Raw genomic sequence first — 22,109 nt, forward strand, 5'->3', positions numbered from 1 at the left:
AGGGGGTAGAAGACGGTAGGATTCTGAAAGAGATGGGGTCGACCTTGAACTTCTCCATGACACTGGTTATGGGACCAAGGAGTGATATGTTTAAATGCTGAAAGAAAAGAACTCTGAACTTTATTTGATATTTGAGCCAATTGCTGCTCCAACTCGAGGGCATTAAAGGACCCTCGGGTTCGGGGGTCCTGGGAGAGCTCGCCGCAGACGTGTGGGTGCTGAGAGCCAGCGTGAGGGGTGGGGGTTGTGACACCCCAGAAGCGCTCACCACCATCCTGGACACCGCAGCCAAACGCAAGGAAGAGCTAGACTCACGTGAGCTGCAATTGGAACTCCAGACACTTGAGCTTCGTGGCCAGCGGGCCGCTTGGGGCACCTCCGCCCGTGGCCGGGCTGGGCTGCCCTAGGCGCCCTCACCCATCACCACCCCCAGTCACCCAACGGGCTCTGGGCAGTGGCTGGAGATGCCCCTGGCACAGCCACCCGGGGGAAGAGACAGAGGAGACAGCCGTCCCCCACCCAACCAAGCGCCGGCCCTCAGGTTCAAAGGTGCGGTCGGCACTGGCCCTCCCGGCGAGCCTCTGTCGGGCCTCTCAGTAAAATATGGCAACGCTTCACCACCAGAAGGACTGGCAGAAGACCCCGCCCCTGGGTAAACTTCCTCCGTGGCCTGGCGCTTGGCCCATCTCTGACCAACAGGCCAAAGGGCCCTGAAATGCCTGCAGTTTGGCCAAGAGCTGCTGCTTGGGGGCTGGGTTTGTGTGAGCCCTGATTTCACAGACGGGAGGCCGCTGTGAACACTGGTGTCCTTACAGGACGCCTCCCCCAAGACCCCTGTCCAGGCGTCGTTCGCAGGAAGAGTCCTGAAAGCTGACACTAAGTAAGGAGCACCCGGGGCCCACTTTGTGGGGTTCCCCCTGCAAGTTCTCTGTGTGGGGCCCCATCCTCAAGCAGAGGCGGTAGAGGGCAGCCCACGCAGTGCTGGGGGGCGGGCGGCATCCAGGCTCCCTGGGGTGGGGTCTGGCCGGGCACTAGAGCCACGGCCTGCCCTGCAGCCTGGCCCAGAGCCGCTGTCCCCCGAGGAGGAAGTGGGAAGATGACCAGCTCGCTCACTGCCCTGGAGATGCTGAGTCACAGGAAACGGCCATTTCCTGGTCCTCAGGGCAGCCCAGGGACAGCCAAGAAGACCGGTGGGGGGCAGGCCTCCGATGCCAGGTGGCAACGTCCCCGATCTCCCTGGGGCCTTGTTAACAGGCCTGCTGACGCCGAGGATGTTGGGGATGGAAAATGCCCAGCTACCCCCCCACCACCCCATAGCACAGGAGGAGGTGGCCTGGCTGCAAGGCCCGGGTACCCGTTTCTCAGCCACGTGGTGCAAGGATGGCCGCGGGTCCCATCTCTGCGGCGGGCGGGTGGCATCCCGGCCACGGGAAGAGCGGGAAATCGGGGCTCGGAAGCACTTCCAGCCAGGACAGAGCAGGCGTTTTCTGCGGCATGACCGGGCCGGGAGGGGAGCTGGGGAGGCCCTGGCCTTGTCCCCAGGGACCCCTCCCTCGCCCAGCCCGACCAGGGTCTCCGGGGGATCAGCGTGGTGAGGTGCTGCCTACCCCAGCTGCGTGACCCCCAGGGTTGCTGGCCCACCTTGGCAGGTTTTGCCGTCTGTTAAATGAAGTGATAGTCAACCCCCCCCCCCCCCCGCACCAAGATTGTCCCCTAGAGGAAGCTGCTTCACCCTCGGCCGGGATCACTGAGCCAATGACACCTCCCCTGTCACTCCCCGAGCTTGGCAGGGGGTGGACTCTCAGGGGGAACGCCAACAGGTGATGGCCCGAAAGCCCTATGTCCTCTCTGAGCGCCCATCCTGTCCACCTGGGTCCTCCCTCCGTGTAGCCGCAGGGTTGATCAGGGTGTGTTTCCTGGGGTGACCGGAGCAACACTGTTCATTGTTTTTTGTCTTCAGTCCTGAGGCTGGAATCCCAGATCCAGGTGTGGGCAGGGCTGGGTCCTCCTGAGGCCTCTCTCCTCGGCTTGTAGACGGCTGTCTCCTCACTGTGTCCTCACGGGGTCGTCCCTCTGTGTGTGTCTGTGTCCTGACCTTCTCCTCTTATAAGGACACCAGTCACACTGGGGCAGGGCCCACCCTCGTGACCTCATTTTACTTTCCACCTTTTTAAAGACCTCATCTCCAAATAGTCACATTCTGGGGTGCTGGGGGTCAGGACCCCTATGTATGAATTTGGGGGACACAGTTCAGCCCACGACAACCTATAAGAACAAAAGGGGAGAGAGTGAGTCGAAACTCACTGCACAGGGAGAAAATCCCCAGCTCCTGTCAGGGACCGGCAGGCAGGTGGGGTTCAGGGAGTGGCCAGCAGAACCCTAAACAGACAGGATCTGATTTGATGCCATCAGCAAACCCTGGCGGAGATTCTCCTGAGGGTCCGAGGGCGCCATGAGGCTCTCAGAGCCCGGTGACGTCCTGCTCTGGCCTCCTGGTCGCAGGCTGTGGGCTCGGCCCGGCTGGCTTGGGCCGAGCTGACGCCCTCAGCAGCCTGAGAACTGGGACGCCCTCCCCCCACCGCAGCACGTTCCTTGTGCTCCTGCCGCGGCCCCAGGGGCTGCGCTGGACGTTGCAGGGCCCACTCACCAGCTCCCATCCTCCCACCAGGAAAGATTTCAAACATACCATCGAGAACAGACTGACACGTGGGCACCGTGTACCCGCCATCCAGCTTCAACTAACATTAGCTCCTTGACCTTTGTGCTTCAGATATGTTTTCCATCGAGAAATAAAATATTATGGATAGAACCGGGTGCCTCTCGCCACCCACCCCCTCCCCAGAAGTGGCCACAATCCTGAATTCCATGGTTCTCAAAAGTTTTTATAGTTTTACCACGTTTGTAAATGTGCAAGTTATAAAGCAGGGATAACGCGTGAATCCCCGGTGATGGAATCAGGGTCTGCGTGAGCCTGCTGTGGTTCCGGTTCCTGCAGGTTTAGTGGCCGTGTTGCATTCTGGGGAAGGGTGGGGGCTCACTCCTGCGAGAGGGCTGTGACACCCGGCTCGGCTGGCGGCAGGACGGCCCAGGCAGAAGCGCTGGTGGGCTAATGCGGGTCCCAAGGGGGGTTTCTCTCGCGTTTCCAGGATCCCTGTGGTCAAGCTTCTTGACTTGCTGCTTATTTTCGTCACCTGTGCCTGAAAGGAGGTGAGCTGCCCTCTGCCCCAAGGCAGCAGGTGGGCGCCCTGGACTCTCCGTCTAGGCCGTGGGTGGGCTCAGCCTCCCCCGTCCTCCCCTTCCCCTTCCTTCTCCTCCCCTCACCCCATGAGGGTCCAGCAGGTGGTGGACATCACGGGCATTCCTTAGCTCTTTGGACACTGGTCCTCATGAGTCATCCTCACGGAAGCTTCCTTCCCTCTTTGGCCTTTATTTTCACTTTGTTGGGTTGTCTTTTGGCAAACAGGATATTATCAAGTGTCTCCACTGCAACATCGACGGCTTGTGATTTTACTGACTTGGTTAAGAAATCCTCCCCTCCCCTGAGGTCATAAACATTACACCTTTAATTTCTCCTGAAAGTTTAAAAGTTTTGCTTTTCACATCTAGCTATTTAAGCCACTTGGTATCTGATCTTAGTTTGGGGCGTGAGGTGGAGACCTCATTCCTACTTCCCCAGTGAGAGAATGCTGTCCCAGCAGCTTCTACTGAAGGTCCCCCCTCCCCGCATATGAGGAGTCCCTCCCACCGCAGTCACTGTCCTGGCGTGTGGTCTGTTCCACCTGCCCGCTTGCCTATCCCTGAGCAAGCCCACGCTGCTCTGTGAGAAGAGACTAGCCTTCCCACCTCGTGCTTCTTTGAAAACTCTCAGCTCTTCTTAGCTCTTTGGTCTTACGTGGGCTGTTTGAGCAACCTGACAAGTCCATGAAAAACTCTACTGGGATCGTGAAAGGCATTTTGTTAGGTTTATACAGCTGTTTGCCAAGAAACGGTTTTATTTTTCAAAATTGAATCTTATCGTTCGTGAGCAGGGCATCTCTCTCCATTTAATAAGGTCTTCCTATTTGCCTTCCAGTAACTGTAGTAATTTTCTCTTAATAGCCTGGGACATATTCTGTTTGATTTATTCCTAGGAATCTGTGTGGGTTTGTGGCTGTGTTAATTATTATTTTTTCTACTTGGTTTTTACTGGCATAAATAAATGCTACTGGTTTTGTGTACTTGTTTTCATTAACCTTGTATCCAACAATGTTACTGAGCTCTAATTGGCTTTTCCATCTTGATAATCACAGTATCTTTAAATCAGGACAGTTTTATTTTTTTTCAATCCTGATGCTTTTTTTTTTCTTGTTTTGTTGCTTTGGCAAGAACTTCTAGACCCCATAGATTGATGGTAAAAGAATATGAAAAAGAATATATATGTATAACTGGGTCACTTTACTGTATAGCATAAATTAACACAACATTGTAAATCAGCTATACATCAATAAATTTTTTTTTAAAAAAAGAAAGTAGTCATTGTAGACAACCTCCACGTCCCCTGACTTTCATGGAATGACTCTAAAGCTCTAGCACTAAATCTGATGTTTGCTGCCGTTTTTTGACTGATACCCACTAACAGATGAGGAATGTTTCCTTCCACTCTTAGTTTGCTTTAAAAAAAAAATGAAGACAAGCTGTTTACTTTCATGGGGTACTTTTTCTGCATCTCTTAATGGTTTTTCTCCTTTAATCTGTCCATGGAAATCGCCAAACGTTACTGGCTCCCCTCCTGTTGGCAAAGCCACATCTCACATCCCAGCCCTGGCAGCTGCCAGCAACCAGGTGACCCTTTGTTCTGAGGGTTTAGACACTGGGCAAGATGCTTCATGTGACAGACGTGATCTCTGAGATGACAGCTGCTCCATCACTTGAGGTCCTGGAGAGAAAATGGGAGCAGAGCACCAGTCCAGGGTGCCTGGAAACCTCCGTTGTCACAGGTCACCAAGACCTGGGGGCTCTTGTTACTGCAACACAGCAGAGCTATCCTGACTGAGACATTACGTTAGTAGATCTTCTGCTGTTGAACAATACTTGACTTGCTGGATAAGCCTCCTTGCTCACGGTTTCTGGGATCTTAGGGGAGCTTCATACACAGCCCTCCCCACCTGAAGGCTTGAACCAATTGAAAAGGAAGGAAGGGGAGCTGGCGCGTGCAGGACCAAGCCTAGTTGCGTAAATTATAAATTCTTGGCTGGAGACCATGGATCGCACTTGTGGGTAAGTCGGCTTCCTTACTCTGACCCCTCGAATTAAACAGACAACCCTCCAATGGCCGGCCCTGACAAGCCCCCTCCTTGGAGAAGCAAAGGAGAACAGGTCAGGCCCGGGAGGAAGGAAGAGAAGAGAGGAGGGATGCCCACACCCTGTTTCTCTTTTCGGGTGTGGATTAAGCCTTTAAGCCACTGCACTCTCCCCGAGATGGAGGACGTAAAGGACAAAGGGGCAGGAACAGAAGGACCAGCTCCTCATGGAAAGAGATGTGGCTACAGAGAAAAAGGCAAGCCCCACAAGGACTAGTAAATTCTTCAGGGTGTCTGCAATTTCCTTTCCTTGGGCTGCTTTTGAGAGATTTTTGTATCACCGTTATCCTAGTTTCAGAAATGAGAGGCCTCAGCCTCCCACTTTTTCTGCCTTCTGGGAAAGTCTGTGTGACACGATGTGGTCAAAGGCCCAGCTGTTCACACCCCTGTATCCCATCCTCACCGATCTGGGCTTGCTGTGTCCATGGATAGTTATAGCCACTGGAACAGCAGTAAATCCGACACATGTGGAGGCATGAAAAGAGCTTGTGCCCTCGGGTCTCTCGTGGCTCTTGAGAACAGTGACCGCCATGGGAATAGCCACCTTCTTCTGGAGAAGGAGCGACTTATGGATACAGGTGCCAGTGACCCAAGCTACTCCGACCATGTCCAGTCCTGCAGACCCACCGGCTGACAGCAGACACGTGACAAGCAGCTGATAACTTTTAGTAACTATGTGCAATCATGTACTCACCACCAAAATCAGGATGGAGGAACTCAGAAAGCTTATTTGTGCCGTTTTGCAGCTGGTCCCTTTCCACATCCTTGGTCCCAGGAAACCATTTTTGGTGCTCTCCATTCCCCCCAGTTTTGTCATTTTTAGAATTCTGTGGTACAGAATCCTGCAGTCCTTTATGCCTGACTACTTCCAATTAACACAATGCTTTTGATACTTATCCCAGCTGCCTACAGCGATACTTGTTATAGGAAACCCGAACGAACTTTTTGGCCAACCCAATATTTCCATTTGTCTATCCATTCAGCAGTGGACGGGCAAGTCCATCACTTCTCGTTTTCAGAAATCTTCAAGGATGGTGCCTCAAACATTCACATACGTCTTCTTCAACCATGTGGTTTCTTTTGTCCTGGGTAAACATCTACGAGGGGAACTGGTGAGTCACATAGTAAGTATACATTTAACTTGGTAACGTTTTGTTTTCCAAAAGGCTGTACAATTTCACATTCCTTCCAGCAACATCTGAGAGTTCCAGTTACTCCATGTTCTTGCCAACATTCTGTATTGTCCGTTTGTGAAGACCGACACATCTTTGTAGTTTGTGCATTTATTGGAGGACCAGTAACGTTGAACGTCCTACTGGCCGATCCTATATCATATTTTGTGACGGATCCTATAAATCTTTTGCCTATTTTTAATTGAGTTAACTTATTTTTATTGAGTTGTAAGAGTTTTTTATATATTCTGGATGTAAGTTCCTTTTCAGACATATGTTTTGCAAAAATTTGGTAACCATGTCTTTCAAAAAGCAAAAGATTTTAATCTTAATAAAGTCTATTTCATTGGTTTTTTTCTTCTATATTTTGTGTTTTTTATGTCTGGTTTGAGAAATCTTTGCCTATTCCAATGTCATAAATATTTCCTTCTGTATTTCTTCTATAAATTTAATAGTTCTTGCTCTTGCACTTAGGCTATATTTGTATATGGTGTTGGCTAAGGGTCAAGGTTTATTTCTTTTCCACACAGATAGACATTTGGCATTATTTGTTAAAAAAGACTACCTTTATCCTATTAATTACCTTTGTGTTTTTGGTTTTGGTTTTTTTTTTTGCAGTACGCGGGCCTCTCACTGTTGCGGCCTCTCCCGTTCCGGAGCACAGGCTCCGGACGCGCAGGCTCAGCGGCCATGGCTCATGGGCCCAGCCGCTCCACGGCATGTGGGATCTTCCCGGACCGGGGCACGAACCCGTGTCCCCTGCATCGGCAGGCGGAGTCTCAACCACTGCGCCACCATTCTTGGACTCTCTGTCTTGCTGCATTGATCTGTATGTCTATCTTTATCCCAATAGAACACTATTAATTATATAGGCTATATCTTTATAATAATATAATTAATATAATATAAATAATAAATAATATAAAACTGTATTTATACAACATTTTCCTGCAATCAGGTAATGCTAGCCCTCCAACTTTGTTCTTCAGAATTGTTTTGACTATACCAGATTGCCTTTCCATATGAACTTTAAATCATCTTGTCAATTTCTTCAACAAAGCCTATTGGGGATTTAATTGGTATTCCATTGAATCTTTAGATAAATTTGGAAAGGGCAGCCATGCTCCCAATATTAAATCCTCCACCATGAGCATGGTATACTTTTCCATTTACTTCAGCCTTTATGTTTTGCTTTGTACTGTTTTGTAGATTTTACTGTACACATCTCATACAACTTTTGCTAAATCTATTCCTAAGTATTTTATTTACAATGCTATTGTAAATTGAGCTGTTTTCGTTAATTTCATTTCTAATTGTGCCTTTATACTATATAGAAATGTTTGTACATTGCCTTATATCCTGCAATGTTGATAAATTCATTTATTCTTTCTAGTAGATATTTTGTAGGTTCCTTAGGGTTATCGCCATACATAAATATATCATCTTCAAATATAGACATCTTTATAAAATATACCATTCAGATCGTTCCAACCTGAACATCTTTCATTTCTTTTACTTGTCTTATTGCACTGGCAAGGGCCTCTAGTACAATGCTAAACAGAAGTGGTGAGAGCACACAGACTACTCTCCTACCTGATCTTGGAATAGGCTTTAATCTCTGAGTGTGATGTTAGCTTCAGGTTTTTGTAAATGTCCCCAATCAGGTTGAAGATGTTCTCTTTTTTTCCTAGCTCTCTGAGAGTTTTTATCATTAAAGTGTTGTGATTTTTTTCAAACACTTTTTCTGCATATAATATGATCATTTGTTTTTCTCCTTTATTTTATGAACATGGGGAATTACACTGATTGATTTTCATATGTTATACCAATCTTGCATTCTTGGGGTAAACCTCACTTGGTATTAGCCTGTGTATGTATTGTTGGATTTGACTTGCTAATATTTTGTTATGGATTTTTGCACCTATTTTCATGAGAAGAATTGATCTGTGATTTGCTTTACTTATGATATCTTTGGTTCTGGAATCAACATAAATACTAGCCCCATAAAATGAGTTGAGAATTGTCCCCTCCTTCTTTATTTCCTGAAAGAATTTATGTAAGATCAATATTGTTTTTTCTTTAAATACCTGATAGAACTCACCAGTGAAACCACCTGAACCTGAACTTTGTGGGAAAGTTTTTGAGTTTTAGTTTTCTAGAATCAACATAGGGCTGTTCAAGTTTTCAATTTCTTCTTGAGCAAAGTTTGTTAACTTGTTTCCTTCAAGACATTTGTCTACTTAATCTAAATTATCAAATGTATTAGCATAAAGTAGCTCATAATACTCCCTTACTATCCTTTTAATGTCTGTAGGATTTGTAGTTATGTCCCTTTTTAATCTTGATATTAATCATTCATGTCTTTGCTCTTTTTTTCATGATCCACTAGAGATTTGTCAGTTTTATTTTTAATCTCTTCAAAGAGCCAGTTTTCTTTTTCATTGACAATCTCCATTGGATTTTTGGTTTTGTTGTTCGTTTTGTTTTAAATTTTGTTTATTTATGCTCTTTCTTATTTGCTTCTTTCTATTTGCTTTGAGCTTCCTTTTCACTAATACAAACATTAAATGCATAAAAGTCCATCTAAGACATGCTTTAGCTACATTTCACAATTTTTGATAGGTTTTGTTTTCATCTGTATTCTATTTTAAATATTTCCTGATTTCTTGTGGCCTCCTCTGTCATTCATGTTAGTTAGAAGTATGTTTTAATTTCTAAATATTTGGAATTTTCCAGATATCTCTCTCTCCGTTGTTGATTTTTAGTTTAATTCCATGTGCCCCATGTGTGTAACATACTTTGTATAATTTTTACTGTTTTAAACATGTTTCCTTTTGTTTTGTGACTGGAGTACGGCCCATCTTTGTGAACAGTCCACGTGCATTTAAAAAGAATGTGCTTTCTGCTGTGTCAGGTGGAATATTCTATGTCAATCAGGCTCGTTTCCAGTTTAAGACACCGGGAAGTGTTTCCCTGGAAAGAGAAGCTAAGAGACAGCCATGGAGGGACTTGGGGTCCCCTGAGAAGGGAGCAGCCCCCCCTGGACCCCCTCCCTACTTGCCCAGAGCTGCTTCTCAGAGAAGGTTCTTTTCTGGAGTTCCAGCTGGAAAGCCAGGAGCTGGTATATTAAGACTATTCAGAGCACTGTCTGTTGAAGGAGGGGCCACCCCAGCCCCTCAGCATTGACCTCCCGCTTTGGGGAAGGGAAAACCCCAGGACCATTTCGATTGCAGGCGCAGTTTCAACACACTCCCACAAAGGAAGTAAAGTCACAAGATTTATTACCTACGGACCCCAGAAACAAGGGGCAGCTGGTGCGCAGGGTCGTCTGTCCCAGGTCACAGTTGAGCATCTAGTACTTACAAGGCTGTTGGGGCAGAGGTCACTAACTTTCACAGGCTCAGCTCTGAGTGGTCTTTTTAAAAGTGCCCCGGAATGAGCAGGGAGGCCTGGAGAGGGCCAGAGTCAGCCAGGAGACTCAGCTCTTGGCTGTTGGCAGGTGGCCTTGATGGCTTCTCAAAGGCAATGGCTCTGCCTGGGACAAGGCTCACGTGTCTGGGGCAAAGCGCCTTGGTTCGTTTGTTCACTTTCTTCATTCCATGAACCTTGTCTAAGGAAAACCCCACTCCTGCCAGTGCTGCCCCCCCCATGCCCATCCAGGGGCCCAGTGAACTTCCAACTCGGTAGAGCTCAGGGGCCAGAATCTCTGCAGCCTAGACGCCTGTCGGGGAGAACAGAGAAAGCTGGGCTGCTCGTCACCAAGGTACTGTGACCCTGTGCCTGGAGCCCAAAAGGGACACACAGCCCTGTGATGGCCTGTGGCCACAAGGTTCCCGCTCTGCCCCCACTTTGGCCATGGTGACATGACTGTGCCTCCTTTGTGTGCTAACTTTTCCCATTACTACCTCGATATTCCCACTGATTTCCTTTCCTGTCAATTTCTTCAACTTTAAAATACTGTATTGAGAGCAGTTTCCTAAGTTACCCCGAATCCTATTCAGAACAAGGATGCTTCCTGAAGTCGGGATGGAGGGGAAACAGGCACGGTTGGGGAAGGCTTCTGCTCCAGAAGTGTGTGGATGTGAAGCAGCCCTGCTCCACAGCGACTGGTTTTGTCCTGCTATCGTTTAAAATTGAGGCATACTTGACATAATAAATGCACAGACTTTAAGTGTGTGGTTTGAGGGGTCATGACCAATGTCCACACACGTGTAGCCATCCCAGCCAAGGCAGAGGTGAACATAAAAGATTTCTATCTTCAGTGATTTTTTTTTTTTTTTTTTTTTTTGGGTCGCACTGTGCAGCTTGCGAGATCCTAGTTCCCCGACCAGGGGCTAAAGCTGGGCCCCGGGTAGTGAAAGAGAGGAGTCCTAACTGCTGGACCACCAGGAAATTCCCACATCTTCAGTGATTTCTGAAAAGAATTTCTGCTGTTAGAATGCCTGCTCGTGATAGAACACTCGGATTGTGCAGAGAAATCCAGGGCAGGATGGGACAGGGTCCCCTCCATGCAGCTCCCAGATAGAGGCTCCCCGCCTGCCTGGCGGCATCCCACCACCCAGACAACCACTGCTAGCATTTCGGTGTCTTTTCTTCTGTTTTTGTCCATGCACCTATATACATATGTTAAAATTTTTTTTCTATGCATACTTTTTGCATATGACATCGGATCAAATTTAGTATTTAAAAACTTACTGTAGAATAAACATTTCCGTATATTGTAAAATATTGTGTAAATATGACTTTTGAGAGGCCTTTGGGGTTTACTTTGTGATATTTGATTCAGCTAGCGTTGTTGTGGTAAAGAGGTGATGTTAGAGAGATAAATAAATAAATAAATAAACGTGCCCCGGGAGGGACTTCCCTGGGGGTCCAGTGGTAAAGCATCTGCCTTCCAATGCAGGGGACGTGGGTTCGATCCCTGGTTGGGGAACTAAGATCCCACATGCCGCAGAACAACTAAGCCCGCGTGCCACGAGAGAGGCTGCGTGCCGCCAAGTACAGAGCCCACGCGCCACAACTAGAGAGAGAAAACCCTGCGTGCCACAACTAGAGAGAAGCCCAAGCATCACAACGAAAGATCCCGCGTTCCTCAACTAAGACCCGAGGCAGCCCCCCCAAATTAATTAATTAAATACATAAATATTTTAAAATAAGTAAATAAAATAAAACGTGCCCCGGGAAAAGCAAGGTGGGAGCTCGTGATGGAAATCCTAAGTCCGGTCCTTACCTAATGTCCAGGCTCTGGGTGTGGGCAGTGCTATCACACCATGGGAGGCCCGGGCAGCATCTCAGAACGAGGCTGTGTTCTCACCACTGGGGTCTCCACCGCAGCCCTGCGATCAAGGGCCAGGCTGTGGGCCCAGGGCTCCCCTCACCGGTGGAGCCCCACAGAGCCCGAGAAGTGTTACCCCAGGGTTGACAACCTGCGATCCCGCAGGGTGCCTAGGAGACCCCATCCCTCCCGGGCCCCAGGCAGGGATCTTGGCTCTGCGGCCTTCTCCTGTGGTGGGGGGCAAGTGCCTGGGGGCGAGCGTAGCCTCTGGAAGGCCTGGGCGGCAGCAAGCCAGGCACTACCTGTCGGTTGTTATGGTCACAATCCCGCTGCGAAGTGAGGACCTAGAGGGGCACAGCAGGCACGGAGTGGCCTGCACAGCTGGAGCCCGAGTGGGCACCATGGCCATGGGCACCCCTGAAGGCCACGCTGCAGGCCCGCCACCCCGGACAGCGTGGGCCAGCCGGCATCCAGGGGTCGAGCGTAGCTGAGCTGCAGTGCCACGAGGCCTGGTGGGACCTCGTGGGCCCTGCCCTGGGGCAGGTCCAGCATCAGTGAGCTCGAGGGAACGGCGGCAGGGCGGGGGGCACCTGCTGGGGTGGGGCGGGGTAGGGAAGGTGGCATGCAGCAGAAGGACCCACAGCCTGGTCAACTCTGCCTCGGGGTCCACTTGGTGGCCTTGGGAGCCCCTTGCCCTCCAGGCCTGTTTTCCTACTGAAAACGGGGTTGCAGTGAACCCTGTGTCAGGGCCCTTGTAGTGTGAGGGTCTACGGGGGCAGCAGGAGAAACAGGCACTTAGCCAACAGTGAGGTGTTTTATTCTTACATAGCCTCCTGGCCAGGGGCAGAGGTGGGCAGGCTGGGGGGAGGGGGGAGGAGCTGTGACGACCCAGGGCTGGTGGGACAGCATGGAGAGGGGCAGTTACTTTGTCCCAAGCCTGGGCCTGTTTCCACGGCACCCAAGACGGCGGCGGAGACCTTGTAGCCCAGCTTCCAGGTCCCCGGGGCAGGGCCGCCCACCTGGCTGACCTGGTCCTTGTCTCCTGTGCCCTGGGGGCACCCCAGACAGGGGACAGCCCACCATGGGCCGTGGGAGAAGCAGATGGCCGTGGCTCCAGGTGCGTACCCCTAGGCAGCCCTAGGAGGGCACAGCTCTGGGTGGTGAGCCAGGTGAGGAAGAAGAGAGAGCAGCTGGAGAGGGGAGGGGGCTGCAGGCTGCCCACCCTCCTCCCTCCCTGTCCGCCATCCTGACCCTCCAACGCCTCTGTGACCTGAGTGGGCCGTGTGCAGGGGGAGGGGGCAGGCTGTCCGGACCGGGACGCACCTGTTCTGCCAAGTCCCCATTTACAGAAGGTGTCCCCCGGGCCACCCAGGTGGCTGGGAACGTCTGCCGCCTCCGCCCTGGCAGAGCTGTGCCTGAGAGCCTGGGTGGGCAGAGGCCGTGGAGGCAGGTGGAGGCCTCTCTGCCTCTGGTCAGAGGAGAGATCGGCCCCAGAGACGTCAGTGGAAAGGGGAGCTCGGCCCAGAGACCCAGACCAGGAGAGGGGCCGCGGACTGGGGGGCCGGGAACCACCCGTCATCTGGGCTTTGCATCCATCGGCGGTGTGGGCCCGGCCTGGGGTCTCCGTGGGGACCCCTCCTCAGCTAGAAATCAGGTCTGGGGCAGGCGGGGAACACCTGTGGAGCGGCCCCAGGGCCTGGGGTCTCCGCAGGATCGGAAGGCTGAAGTGGGAGAGGGGCTGGGCTGGGAGCGCGGAGGGAGGGGCAGGGCCCAGGCGGTTGCTCTCTGAGCAGAGGGCCGGGTTGCCACCCACCGTACAGCTGTCCCGGCAGACAGCGGAGCCCTCAGAGCCCGCATCTAAACAGGGGGGTGGGGCAGGAACCATTGCCCTGACGGAAGCGAAACAACGAATCGGTACCTCCCGCCCCGCCCCGCCCCGCCCCGCCCCCGCCTGGGTCTTCGGAGGCTGGCATGCGCGGATGGCTCCTCTGCTCAAGCACTCCCTGGTTCATTCGTCCATGAGCGCTCGACGTGCGGGGTGGGCGGGAGGCGCCCGCGGGTTCCTCTCGGGGGACGGGGCCGCGACCTCCCGCCATCTGCCGATGATTTTGTCGAACTATTTTTTTTAATTGCAACATTAAAGTCTTAGTTGCAACATTCGGACTCAGCTGCGGTGTGCGGGATCTAGTTCCCTGACCAGGGACGGGACCCGGGCCCCCTGCACTGGGAATGCAGAGTCTTAGCCACCACTGGACCACCAGGGAAGTCCCTGTCAAACTATTTTTAAGCCAAAAACCTCTTTCCAAGCAAAACTTCATGGAAACTCCGTGTCCAAGAGAAAAAAGCCAGGGCTGTTCTGCTTAAATCAGTGGGCCTGGGGGCGCAACCCACCTTTGCCCACCCCTGGTCACCCGGGAGCCCCCGTCCACAGCTGTGAGGCCAGGGCTAGTGGGGCAGCAGTGGGGACCTGGGAGGCCAAGGAGGATGCTGGCCAGAGCCTGACACCACCCCCCGACCCGGCGCCGGCCCCAGCGCCCTCCCCCCGGTCCTGTCCTACAGGTCTCTGCAGCCGGGGCTGGAGCTGCCGGGCCTGGGGCTCGGGTCCAGGTCCAGGCAACAGGCCACACACTGAGCGAACGGAGTTCACAGGCTTCATGGCCCAGGAGGGACAGAGGAACAGCTGAGAGCCTGGGGTGGGCTCAGTGACCGCTTACCAGCAGGGCTGGTTCTGAGGCACCCAGGACCCCACGCGGCCACAAAGCAGGGGTGGGCAACCCCTCTGTCCCCTTAACAAACCTGCTTTAGGAGGGGACTTGGTGGCTCCAAGTCCAGCCCAGGCCAACTGACCACCGAGGGGTCCACTGGCTGGGCCAGGCGCAGTATGAGCTCCTGAAGTCACCAGGAACCCGGGATCCAGGGTGGTACTGCTGTGCTGGGGTGTCCTGCCCTGGTGTCAGGTGGGGGTCAGGTTGGGGAGGGAGGCAGGTGGCTGAGGGGAGGGCAGTGGCCTCAGCCCAGCTCGGCAGGAGGCAGTGGGTGGAGGGGAGGTAGGGGGCCTGGGTCCGCCCCGTGCAAGCGCAGCTGGGCCCTGGGCAGCTTCATCCAGCACCCATGAGCCAGGTGTAAATGTGGCCGACAGGTATCAGGTGTAATGTGACAGCAGACTGTACCTGGGCCCCGGGGGGAGAGTCCCCTCCCCTTAGGTCTCCAAGGATGCTCACAGGTTGGATTACTACACCTGGGGGTCCTCAGCCCAGGAACCCAGGGCCCCCACTCCCCCACCACCTGGTCAGAGAGAAGCAACTGCTCCCCTCCCAAGCCCGTGGGTCTCCACGGCTGCCAGCCTCGCTCTACGGTAAAAGGACCAGAGGCTCCCTTCCCTAGAATTCCCATTCTGGTATCTCAGCCAGCGCACAGAGCAGCTCCCCAGACACACGTGGGCATGTGGACACGTGGACACACGCACGCACACAGGGCCGCTTCCTGGCCTGGTCCCCAGAGCCAGCCAGAGGCCCTGCGGCCAGCTGCGTCACGGCAGCCCGGAAGGACCCATAAGGTCACTTTTTGTCAGTTTTTGCAGCAGGCGTCGGCATGCTGCCCCCGTCTGTGGACCAGGACCTTCTCCATTTTCCCCAGGGGTTGGCGCATTTCACACACACGTGCAAACGTGTGCACATTCACACCCAGGTCACATACGCGCACACACTCACATGCATGCAAACAGCTGCACAGGCAGCATAATGGCTGCAAAAGGGACTGCGTCCTTCTTCGCAAAATCGGGCTCAGGGGGCTTCCTGCAGCGGGGGGCCAACTGCATCTCGGTGGCCCAGCCAGGGCTTCGTGCACGCCAAGGGCAGGAGAGGGCAGGACAGTGTCTTCCGGGGTCTGCCGAAGCCAGGCCAGGCCCCTGTGCACTGTGTCCCCCCGATCCTGTGTGCAGAGCCTGGTGGCCGGAGCCCACTCGCTCCCCAGGAATCAGCCAGACCTCGGCCGTGCACGGCGGCCCACCCGACGCCCAGCCTCTACTGAAACACAGCAGCGCAGCGTCTGCCTGAGTTTATTTCGGAAAAGCAAAGAGTCGAACAAAGGCTCTGGGAGAATAAATATCTGCAGAGAGAAGGTCAGCTTAGGAGGCGAGGAAGCTCAGAGCGTCAATAGACGGGGTGTATGGACGGTGGAGGCGGGGCCTGGGTGGCCGAGCGCTCCCCGCTCACCCCCGCCCCGGGGCCCGGGGCCCTGAGGCCAGAGCGCCGGGCCCTGCGCCAGGGGGGCAGCTCGCACATGGTGTCCTGGCACAGACAGCTGTCGATGTGGGTGTAGGTGTGGCGGAGCAAGCGCCCGCCCGGGCACTGCAGCATCACCTCCCGCTGGCTGGTGCGTTGCTGCATACAACAGGAGCACCTGTGGTCCAGGGACTGGGCCTCGGCCGAGTACCTGCAGAGCAGCCGGGGTGAGGCGCCACCGCCTGCTGGCGCGGACGCAGCCCCCGCCCCCCCCCCCCCGCCGCCCCCACCAGGGCCACTCGCGGCCTGGGCCTCACGTGGCGAAGGTCCCGCAGGACCCGAAGCAGTCGTTCATGGTGACCAGCTTGGCGCAGCCGTTGTGCGAAATTTCCCTGACGACAGGGACAGTGGAGCAGGGGACCCTGGTCTCATTGCGAGGGAGGCCTGGGGAGAGGGGGCAGAGGCTCGGGGGGTCTCCACCATCCAGGGCCCTCTCACTCCCCCTCACTGCTTCCTCTCCCCTCCCCAAGCACCCCACCTAGGCCGCCCTCAAGCAAGCTGAGCTCTGTCCTGCTTCTCAGGAAGGGATTCAGGCTTCCTGGGCAGCCCAGGTGATGCCTTCGAACTCAGCGTCCAGCTGAGAGTGGCACAGAGGGGACGGGATTCCCGGGGCACCATCCCCTCGTGCTGTCCTCCCTTCAAGGGGCCCGGGTGGAGCCCACTGCCAGGCCGCCGCGCCCCGTGCCCCAGGAGCCACCCGCCCGAACTCACATTTCCTGCAGCAGCCATTGGGCATGAGTGTGATGGAGCCCTGGCGGGAAGGAGAAAGAGCTGGGACTCGCAGGCCTCCCCGAGCAGTGACAGCCCCCCTCTTGCCATGGGGGTGCAAGCGGCCGTTCCTGCATAAGGGCCCACAGCAGACCCTCCAGGCTGGAGGCTGCTGTCCTGGTGCTGGAGGTCCAGCCGCTCAGGAACATCGGGGACCCGCACTCCCAGCAGTGATGGGCCCGCTCACCGGGAGACAGGTGCTGGGGTCAAAGTCGGGGCAGGTGATGCTGGAGACGGATGAGATGAACTGGCCATGTATCTTCATGCAGCTGAAGAAGGTACAGTTGTTCAGGGGGTCTCTCTTCATGTCGCCGGGCTGTGGGGCAGAGAAGGGTCTGTGGGAGGCCTGGCAGGAGTCCCACCCAGAAAGGCAACTGGAGACACCTGGCAGCTCCCCGAACACCCTGCCGAGTGCAGCCCACAGGCCCGGGGCCACCAGGCCGGCGGCACCCAGGAGGGGCCCAGGGACTACCAGCCTGTAGTCCACAGACGGGTCCACAACCTAAACCGCACATCCCGCAGAGGTGACCTGATCTGGAAAGGGTGTCTTTCAGAGGGAGCTGAGTTAAAGATCTCCAGGTGAGACCATCCTGGATTACCCGGGGCGTGGGGGAGGGACAGGGGGCCAAAATCCCATGGCAGGTGTCCTGATAAGAGACAGGACGTGTACAGCCTTGCAGCCCCGGGGGAGACACAGCCTTGCCCCAGGCGGGGAAGGACAGGCGTGCGCACCTTCAGGACCATGCCCTGGCTGCCGGGCCGGTTGATGACGATGCACTGGGTCTGCTGACACTTCTTGCAACACTCGCCGGGGTTGTCCACCAGCTCAAAGCCCTGCAGGACACCCGGGCGGGCTGGCATCGAAAGAGGAAGGGCTGCGCGGGGACGCGGTGGGCGGGCCGCACTTGTCTGGGCAGGGGGTGCTTACGGGGTTGCAGGAGGTGTTGCAAGGCACGTGGGTGCAGGAGATGATGTTGAGCTGCGTGGCGTTGTCCCTGCCTTCGGTGCACGTGCAGTTCTGGCACTTGGAGGAGAAGACTGGAGAACCGGGCTTCGGGCACAGGGAGGGCAGGTGAGGCGGGGCCTCCAAGGCACCTCCCCTCCTCCAGGGCACCGCCCCCCATCACCAGCAGGTGAGCTGGGTGCCCCGGGGGCCGAGAGCCCCCAGAGCAGGGCCCCTCACCGGGCCAGCCAAGAGCCTGCCAAACCCCATGCCCCGAAGCCCTCTGTGCACCCGGCCCCGCTCCCCGCAGCCCGTCAGGGCTCACCTGGTACTCAGCGTTCTGGAGAACACACACACCCTTGGGCACTTGGGGGCAAGAAGAGGAACGAAGGTCAGACTGTCCTGCCTGAGCCCACGTGGACGCAGAGCCAGCGGACTGGGCTGGGTGCATCCGCTGGGCAGAACTTGAGCCCCCAGGCAGGGGCCACTTCAGCCCCACCCCCCCCACCCCCCCATCCCCCCATCACACCGCTGCCCAGCCCCAGCCCGGCTGCCCGGCCTAGACCTCCTTCATCCCCCACCCCGGCCCACCTACCACACGAGTAGAAGGGGCAGCACCTCTCAGGGACCATTTTGCTCTTCACCTCGAAGCCCAGTGGGCACGGCGGGGGGTTCTCCCTGCACAGGCTGACGTTGCATTCTGAAAACGGGGGAGACGCCCCAGTGAGCACGGCTGCTAGCTGGCCGAGCCCCGACGCCACCCTGCACAGGGCTGGGGCCTGCAGCAGAGGGACCCGGGGTCTGGAGCCCCGTGGCCCCACCAACGCCCACTCTCCTGCGGACACGCCCTGAGGCCCCCACCTCCAGAAACCACAGCAGGGCCAGGCCCGCTCCCTGCCCCGCGGACGCCTTACTGCAAGAGGTGATGTTGCAGCAGATGTTGGCGGGGTCGACCTCTGTGACAGCGTAGGTGCCCTCCTCCTCGCACTCCATGCGGGGCCTGGGGTGGCATGTCTTGGGCCTGCAGACGATGCCGCTGCCCCCCTCCAGGCAGACGCAGTCCTTGCAGTCGAACTCAAAGTGCTCCCCAAACTGCAGGGAGGAGGGGCGAACAGGGGGAGAGCGGGCGCCGGTCAGCCCGAGGCAGCGCTGCACCCGGCAGCCTGCGGGAAAGCCCGCGCCCTCCCTGCTCTGAGCGCACAGGGCAGGTTCTGGGCCAGGACACTCACATCACAACCGAGACCTGCTCACCAGCATGTGCACACACAGGGCTGGTGCGGGGCAGACGTGCCACGTGCCTCTGTGGGGCTCACACAGCGTGGAGCTAAAGAGCCAACCACGCGCAGGAGACACGCTCAGCGCTGCAGACGCCGCCGCAGGTGTAGACAGAGCGTGAAACGGCTAGTGGGTGGATCCCCCTGCTAGCTCAGCCTTCCAGGACTTAAATCACTCATTACTCATTATAGCCTCCAAGGATCCCAGGTTCTCATTCCAACCCATCCCACCTCCCAAAATGCAGGGCTCGTGGGAGTGTCCAGTCCCAGCACCGAGGGTGTCGGCCTACCTCTCTGGGCACGTTGTCAGGCCCCACGCAGCCTAGGAAGGAAGGAGACAGACCCCGTGAGCACAGCCCCGTGAGCACAGCCCCAGCACGTGGGAGCTGGCCTCAGCCCCAGGGAGGAGTAGCGGCCTCTGGCAGGCAGCCTACCGCACAGGTCCACGCAGACGTCGAAGCCGGGCGCGTAGCTGGTGGTGCCCTCGGGACAGAAGCAGCCTTCCGCCAGGCGTGGGCTGTTTGCCTGGGTGGGGCTGGGGGGGAGAGCACCATGAGATGGCGAGGGGACAGACTGGACGACCAGCCCCGACACACCGGCCAGGAGCACGGTCAGAGGGACAGCCTACCGCCCCGACGCATCCACGGTGACTGACCTGGACTTGCAGGTGGGCTCCTGCACGGGACCACAGGCCCGGTACTCGCGGTGCGCCGGGCACGTCACCACTGTGGGGAGGGGGCAGGAACCAGGGTCAGAGGGGGAAAGCCTGTCTCCCCCACCCTAACCCCCAAGTGACATCGTGCCCAACCCCTCCCAAACAGGACCCCACACACCCGCACGGGCTGAGCGTGGCCTCAGCCCCCCACGCTGTCCCGAGCCAGGAGGAGGGGACCCAGCCCGCCGGGTGCTGAGCAAGGCCGCTCTTCTGGTGGCCTGTCCCCCCACCCCAGTCTGGCTCCTGGCACAGCGCACAGCAGAGCCCGGGACGGAGCGGGCAGGCACTCACGGCAGGCCCCGCCGGTGCGGCTCCGCCAGTCGACACAGATGCCCTTCTGGGCACAGAGGGCTGCGTAGGCCTGCAGGCTGGCACACACCAGGCTTGAGTCGGGCCCAGTGAAGCTGTCGAATATGCAGCCTTCGTAGTAGTGCTTGGGGGAGGCCACAGTGTGGCACCGGGAGAACAAGCTGCGGGTGGAGGGCTGCAGGTCACGGTCTGGCCAGTGCCCCAGCCTCTTTCACAATACCCCCTGCCCAGCACCTCCACCCGGGCTGTCCCCCGGGGCCCGGCTCAGCCTGCACCACCAGACAGGTGCCCGTGGGCTGAGGGTGGGAGCAGAGCGGCGGGGCTGGCCTTGGGGTAGGGGGGCCAGCACTGTGGCCCGAGGATGAGACGCTGTGCTCAGGCCCAGAGTTGGAAGCTTCGTGTCTAAACGGCCACGGGGTGCCAAGACCCCCCTCCAGCAACACCAGCAGGGAACCTCCCAGCCCCGACTCGCCCACCTCTGGGGACAAGCTGCTCGCTCCCAGGGATGCCAGCTTTGGGAGCGCCCCCTCTCTGTCTAAGCCCAAATACCCCTCCCCAGCATCAGTCCTGGATGCGAACTCTGTCCCGAGTCAACTAGTCTCTACCCAGGATTCAAGCCCAACCGCCCCTGCACCAGCCCAGGAGGCAGGAGAGATGGGGGGGTCACAAAGGGCACAGGGATGCCTTACGGGCCACTCAGCCCCATGGAAATCAGGAGCCCGAGTCCTAGGCCCCACTGTGACTTCCTTCTGCCTCCCCAGCCCCAGGCTCAGCCCTTGTGGCCTCTTCTCCGCAGACCAGCAGGGGTGCAGCTGGGCCGGGGCCGGGATCACCTGTCCTTGATGAGCTCGCAGAGCGGAGACGGAGAGTGTGTCCCGGTGGTTGTGCTGCTGCCCACCGATGGCCAGGCGGCCGGGCGCTCGGTGGTGAAGCCCCTATGGGGACACTGCGGCTCCGAGGGGTCGTTCACCACCCAGTGGCCAGCCGCGACCTCGCAGTTGGCGGCGGCCTCCCCACCGGGCAGCGTGCAGTCATCCGAGGTGCTGTTGGTGCACGTACCTGTGTCGGCAGGAAGGCCACGCGTCCCTGAGCCAAGCCCAGCCGTCCAGCAGGCTGGGCAAAGCCCCAGGACCCCAGCCCCTCCCAGCCCGGGTCCCTGGCCGGCTGGCCGGGGCCAAGGGCACAGACTAGACTAGGCTCCTATTGGCTTCCCACAGGAGCCCAACCCAGATAAGGCGGTGGGGGCCTGCACGGCGCTGAGAGCCACAACCGCGGGGGCAGGCGCCCGCAGCCAGCCGCAGCCCAGACACCCTCCCTGGGGCAGCGCACGGGGGGCGAGAGGCTCACCACACTGGCCCTTCGTGTTGTTGCCGAACCGGTGGTAGGGCAGCCGGATGGAGAAGGAAAGGCTGTCGTAGGAGATGAGGGCACCCAGCTCAGGGATGTCCACCACATAGTTGATGCCTGACTGGTACACCTGCAGCCCGTACTTTTTATAGGGCAGCGCCACGGCCTGCCTGTTGACCTGCACCTGTGGCCGAGACATCTGGGGTCAGGGAAGGCCAGCAGGGCGGGACGAGCTGTGCCTCCGGAGGCACCTGGGGTCACCCTACCCCCGCCTGTCCTCAGGCTGAGCACCCAGTGTGGGGATCTCTGCCCATCCCTCTCCCCCTTCCCTCTTCTTTCCATCGCGCTGATCCTTGTCCTGACTCGTCTCAGGGGCAAGGTGGCAGGGCCTCTGTCCTCAGAGTCCCCCGGAGACCTGGGGGCCCCCGTGCAGGGGGTAGGACTCCCCGGGCCACGGGAACCAACAACTCCGTGCAGTGTATTCAGGGCCCCTCCCCACTCACCCCTGTCCTCAGGGAGGGGGCTTCTGCCACAGAGACCTGTGCCCAGGGTGGGTGGCAGGGGCATGAGAGGGGGAGGTCAAGAGGTCCCTGAATGCCTCCAGAGGGCCAGACACAGAAATGTGTCCGCTGAGCGCCACCCTGCCCTCTCCAAGCCTGGCTCTGGGGGAGGAAGCCCAGCCTC

The 22,109-nt window shown here is 56.6% G+C and overlaps 1 protein-coding gene across 1 annotated transcript in view; it reads right to left on the reverse strand.

Annotated features, from left to right (window-relative positions):
* Positions 1-15,937: 15,937 nt before the first annotated feature.
* Positions 15,938-22,109, reverse strand: part of MUC2 (mucin 2, oligomeric mucus/gel-forming) — a 30,047-nt gene continuing 23,875 nt past the window's right edge. Inside the window, exons 36-50 of the mRNA XM_032641239.1 lie at positions 21,426-21,609; positions 20,912-21,137; positions 20,061-20,239; positions 19,710-19,779; positions 19,489-19,589; positions 19,345-19,376; positions 18,695-18,872; positions 18,376-18,480; positions 18,106-18,146; positions 17,766-17,888; positions 17,570-17,671; positions 17,025-17,153; positions 16,781-16,820; positions 16,327-16,453; positions 15,938-16,220 (exon numbers count right to left, since the gene is read on the reverse strand). Coding sequence (XP_032497130.1) covers positions 15,938-16,220; positions 16,327-16,453; positions 16,781-16,820; positions 17,025-17,153; positions 17,570-17,671; positions 17,766-17,888; positions 18,106-18,146; positions 18,376-18,480; positions 18,695-18,872; positions 19,345-19,376; positions 19,489-19,589; positions 19,710-19,779; positions 20,061-20,239; positions 20,912-21,137; positions 21,426-21,609 — 1,920 coding nt within the window. The remainder of the gene's footprint in view (positions 16,221-16,326; positions 16,454-16,780; positions 16,821-17,024; positions 17,154-17,569; positions 17,672-17,765; positions 17,889-18,105; positions 18,147-18,375; positions 18,481-18,694; positions 18,873-19,344; positions 19,377-19,488; positions 19,590-19,709; positions 19,780-20,060; positions 20,240-20,911; positions 21,138-21,425; positions 21,610-22,109) is intronic.

Source organism: Phocoena sinus, chromosome 8 (assembly GCF_008692025.1).
Source record: "Phocoena sinus isolate mPhoSin1 chromosome 8, mPhoSin1.pri, whole genome shotgun sequence".
Classification (NCBI taxonomy): domain Eukaryota; kingdom Metazoa; phylum Chordata; class Mammalia; order Artiodactyla; family Phocoenidae; genus Phocoena; species Phocoena sinus.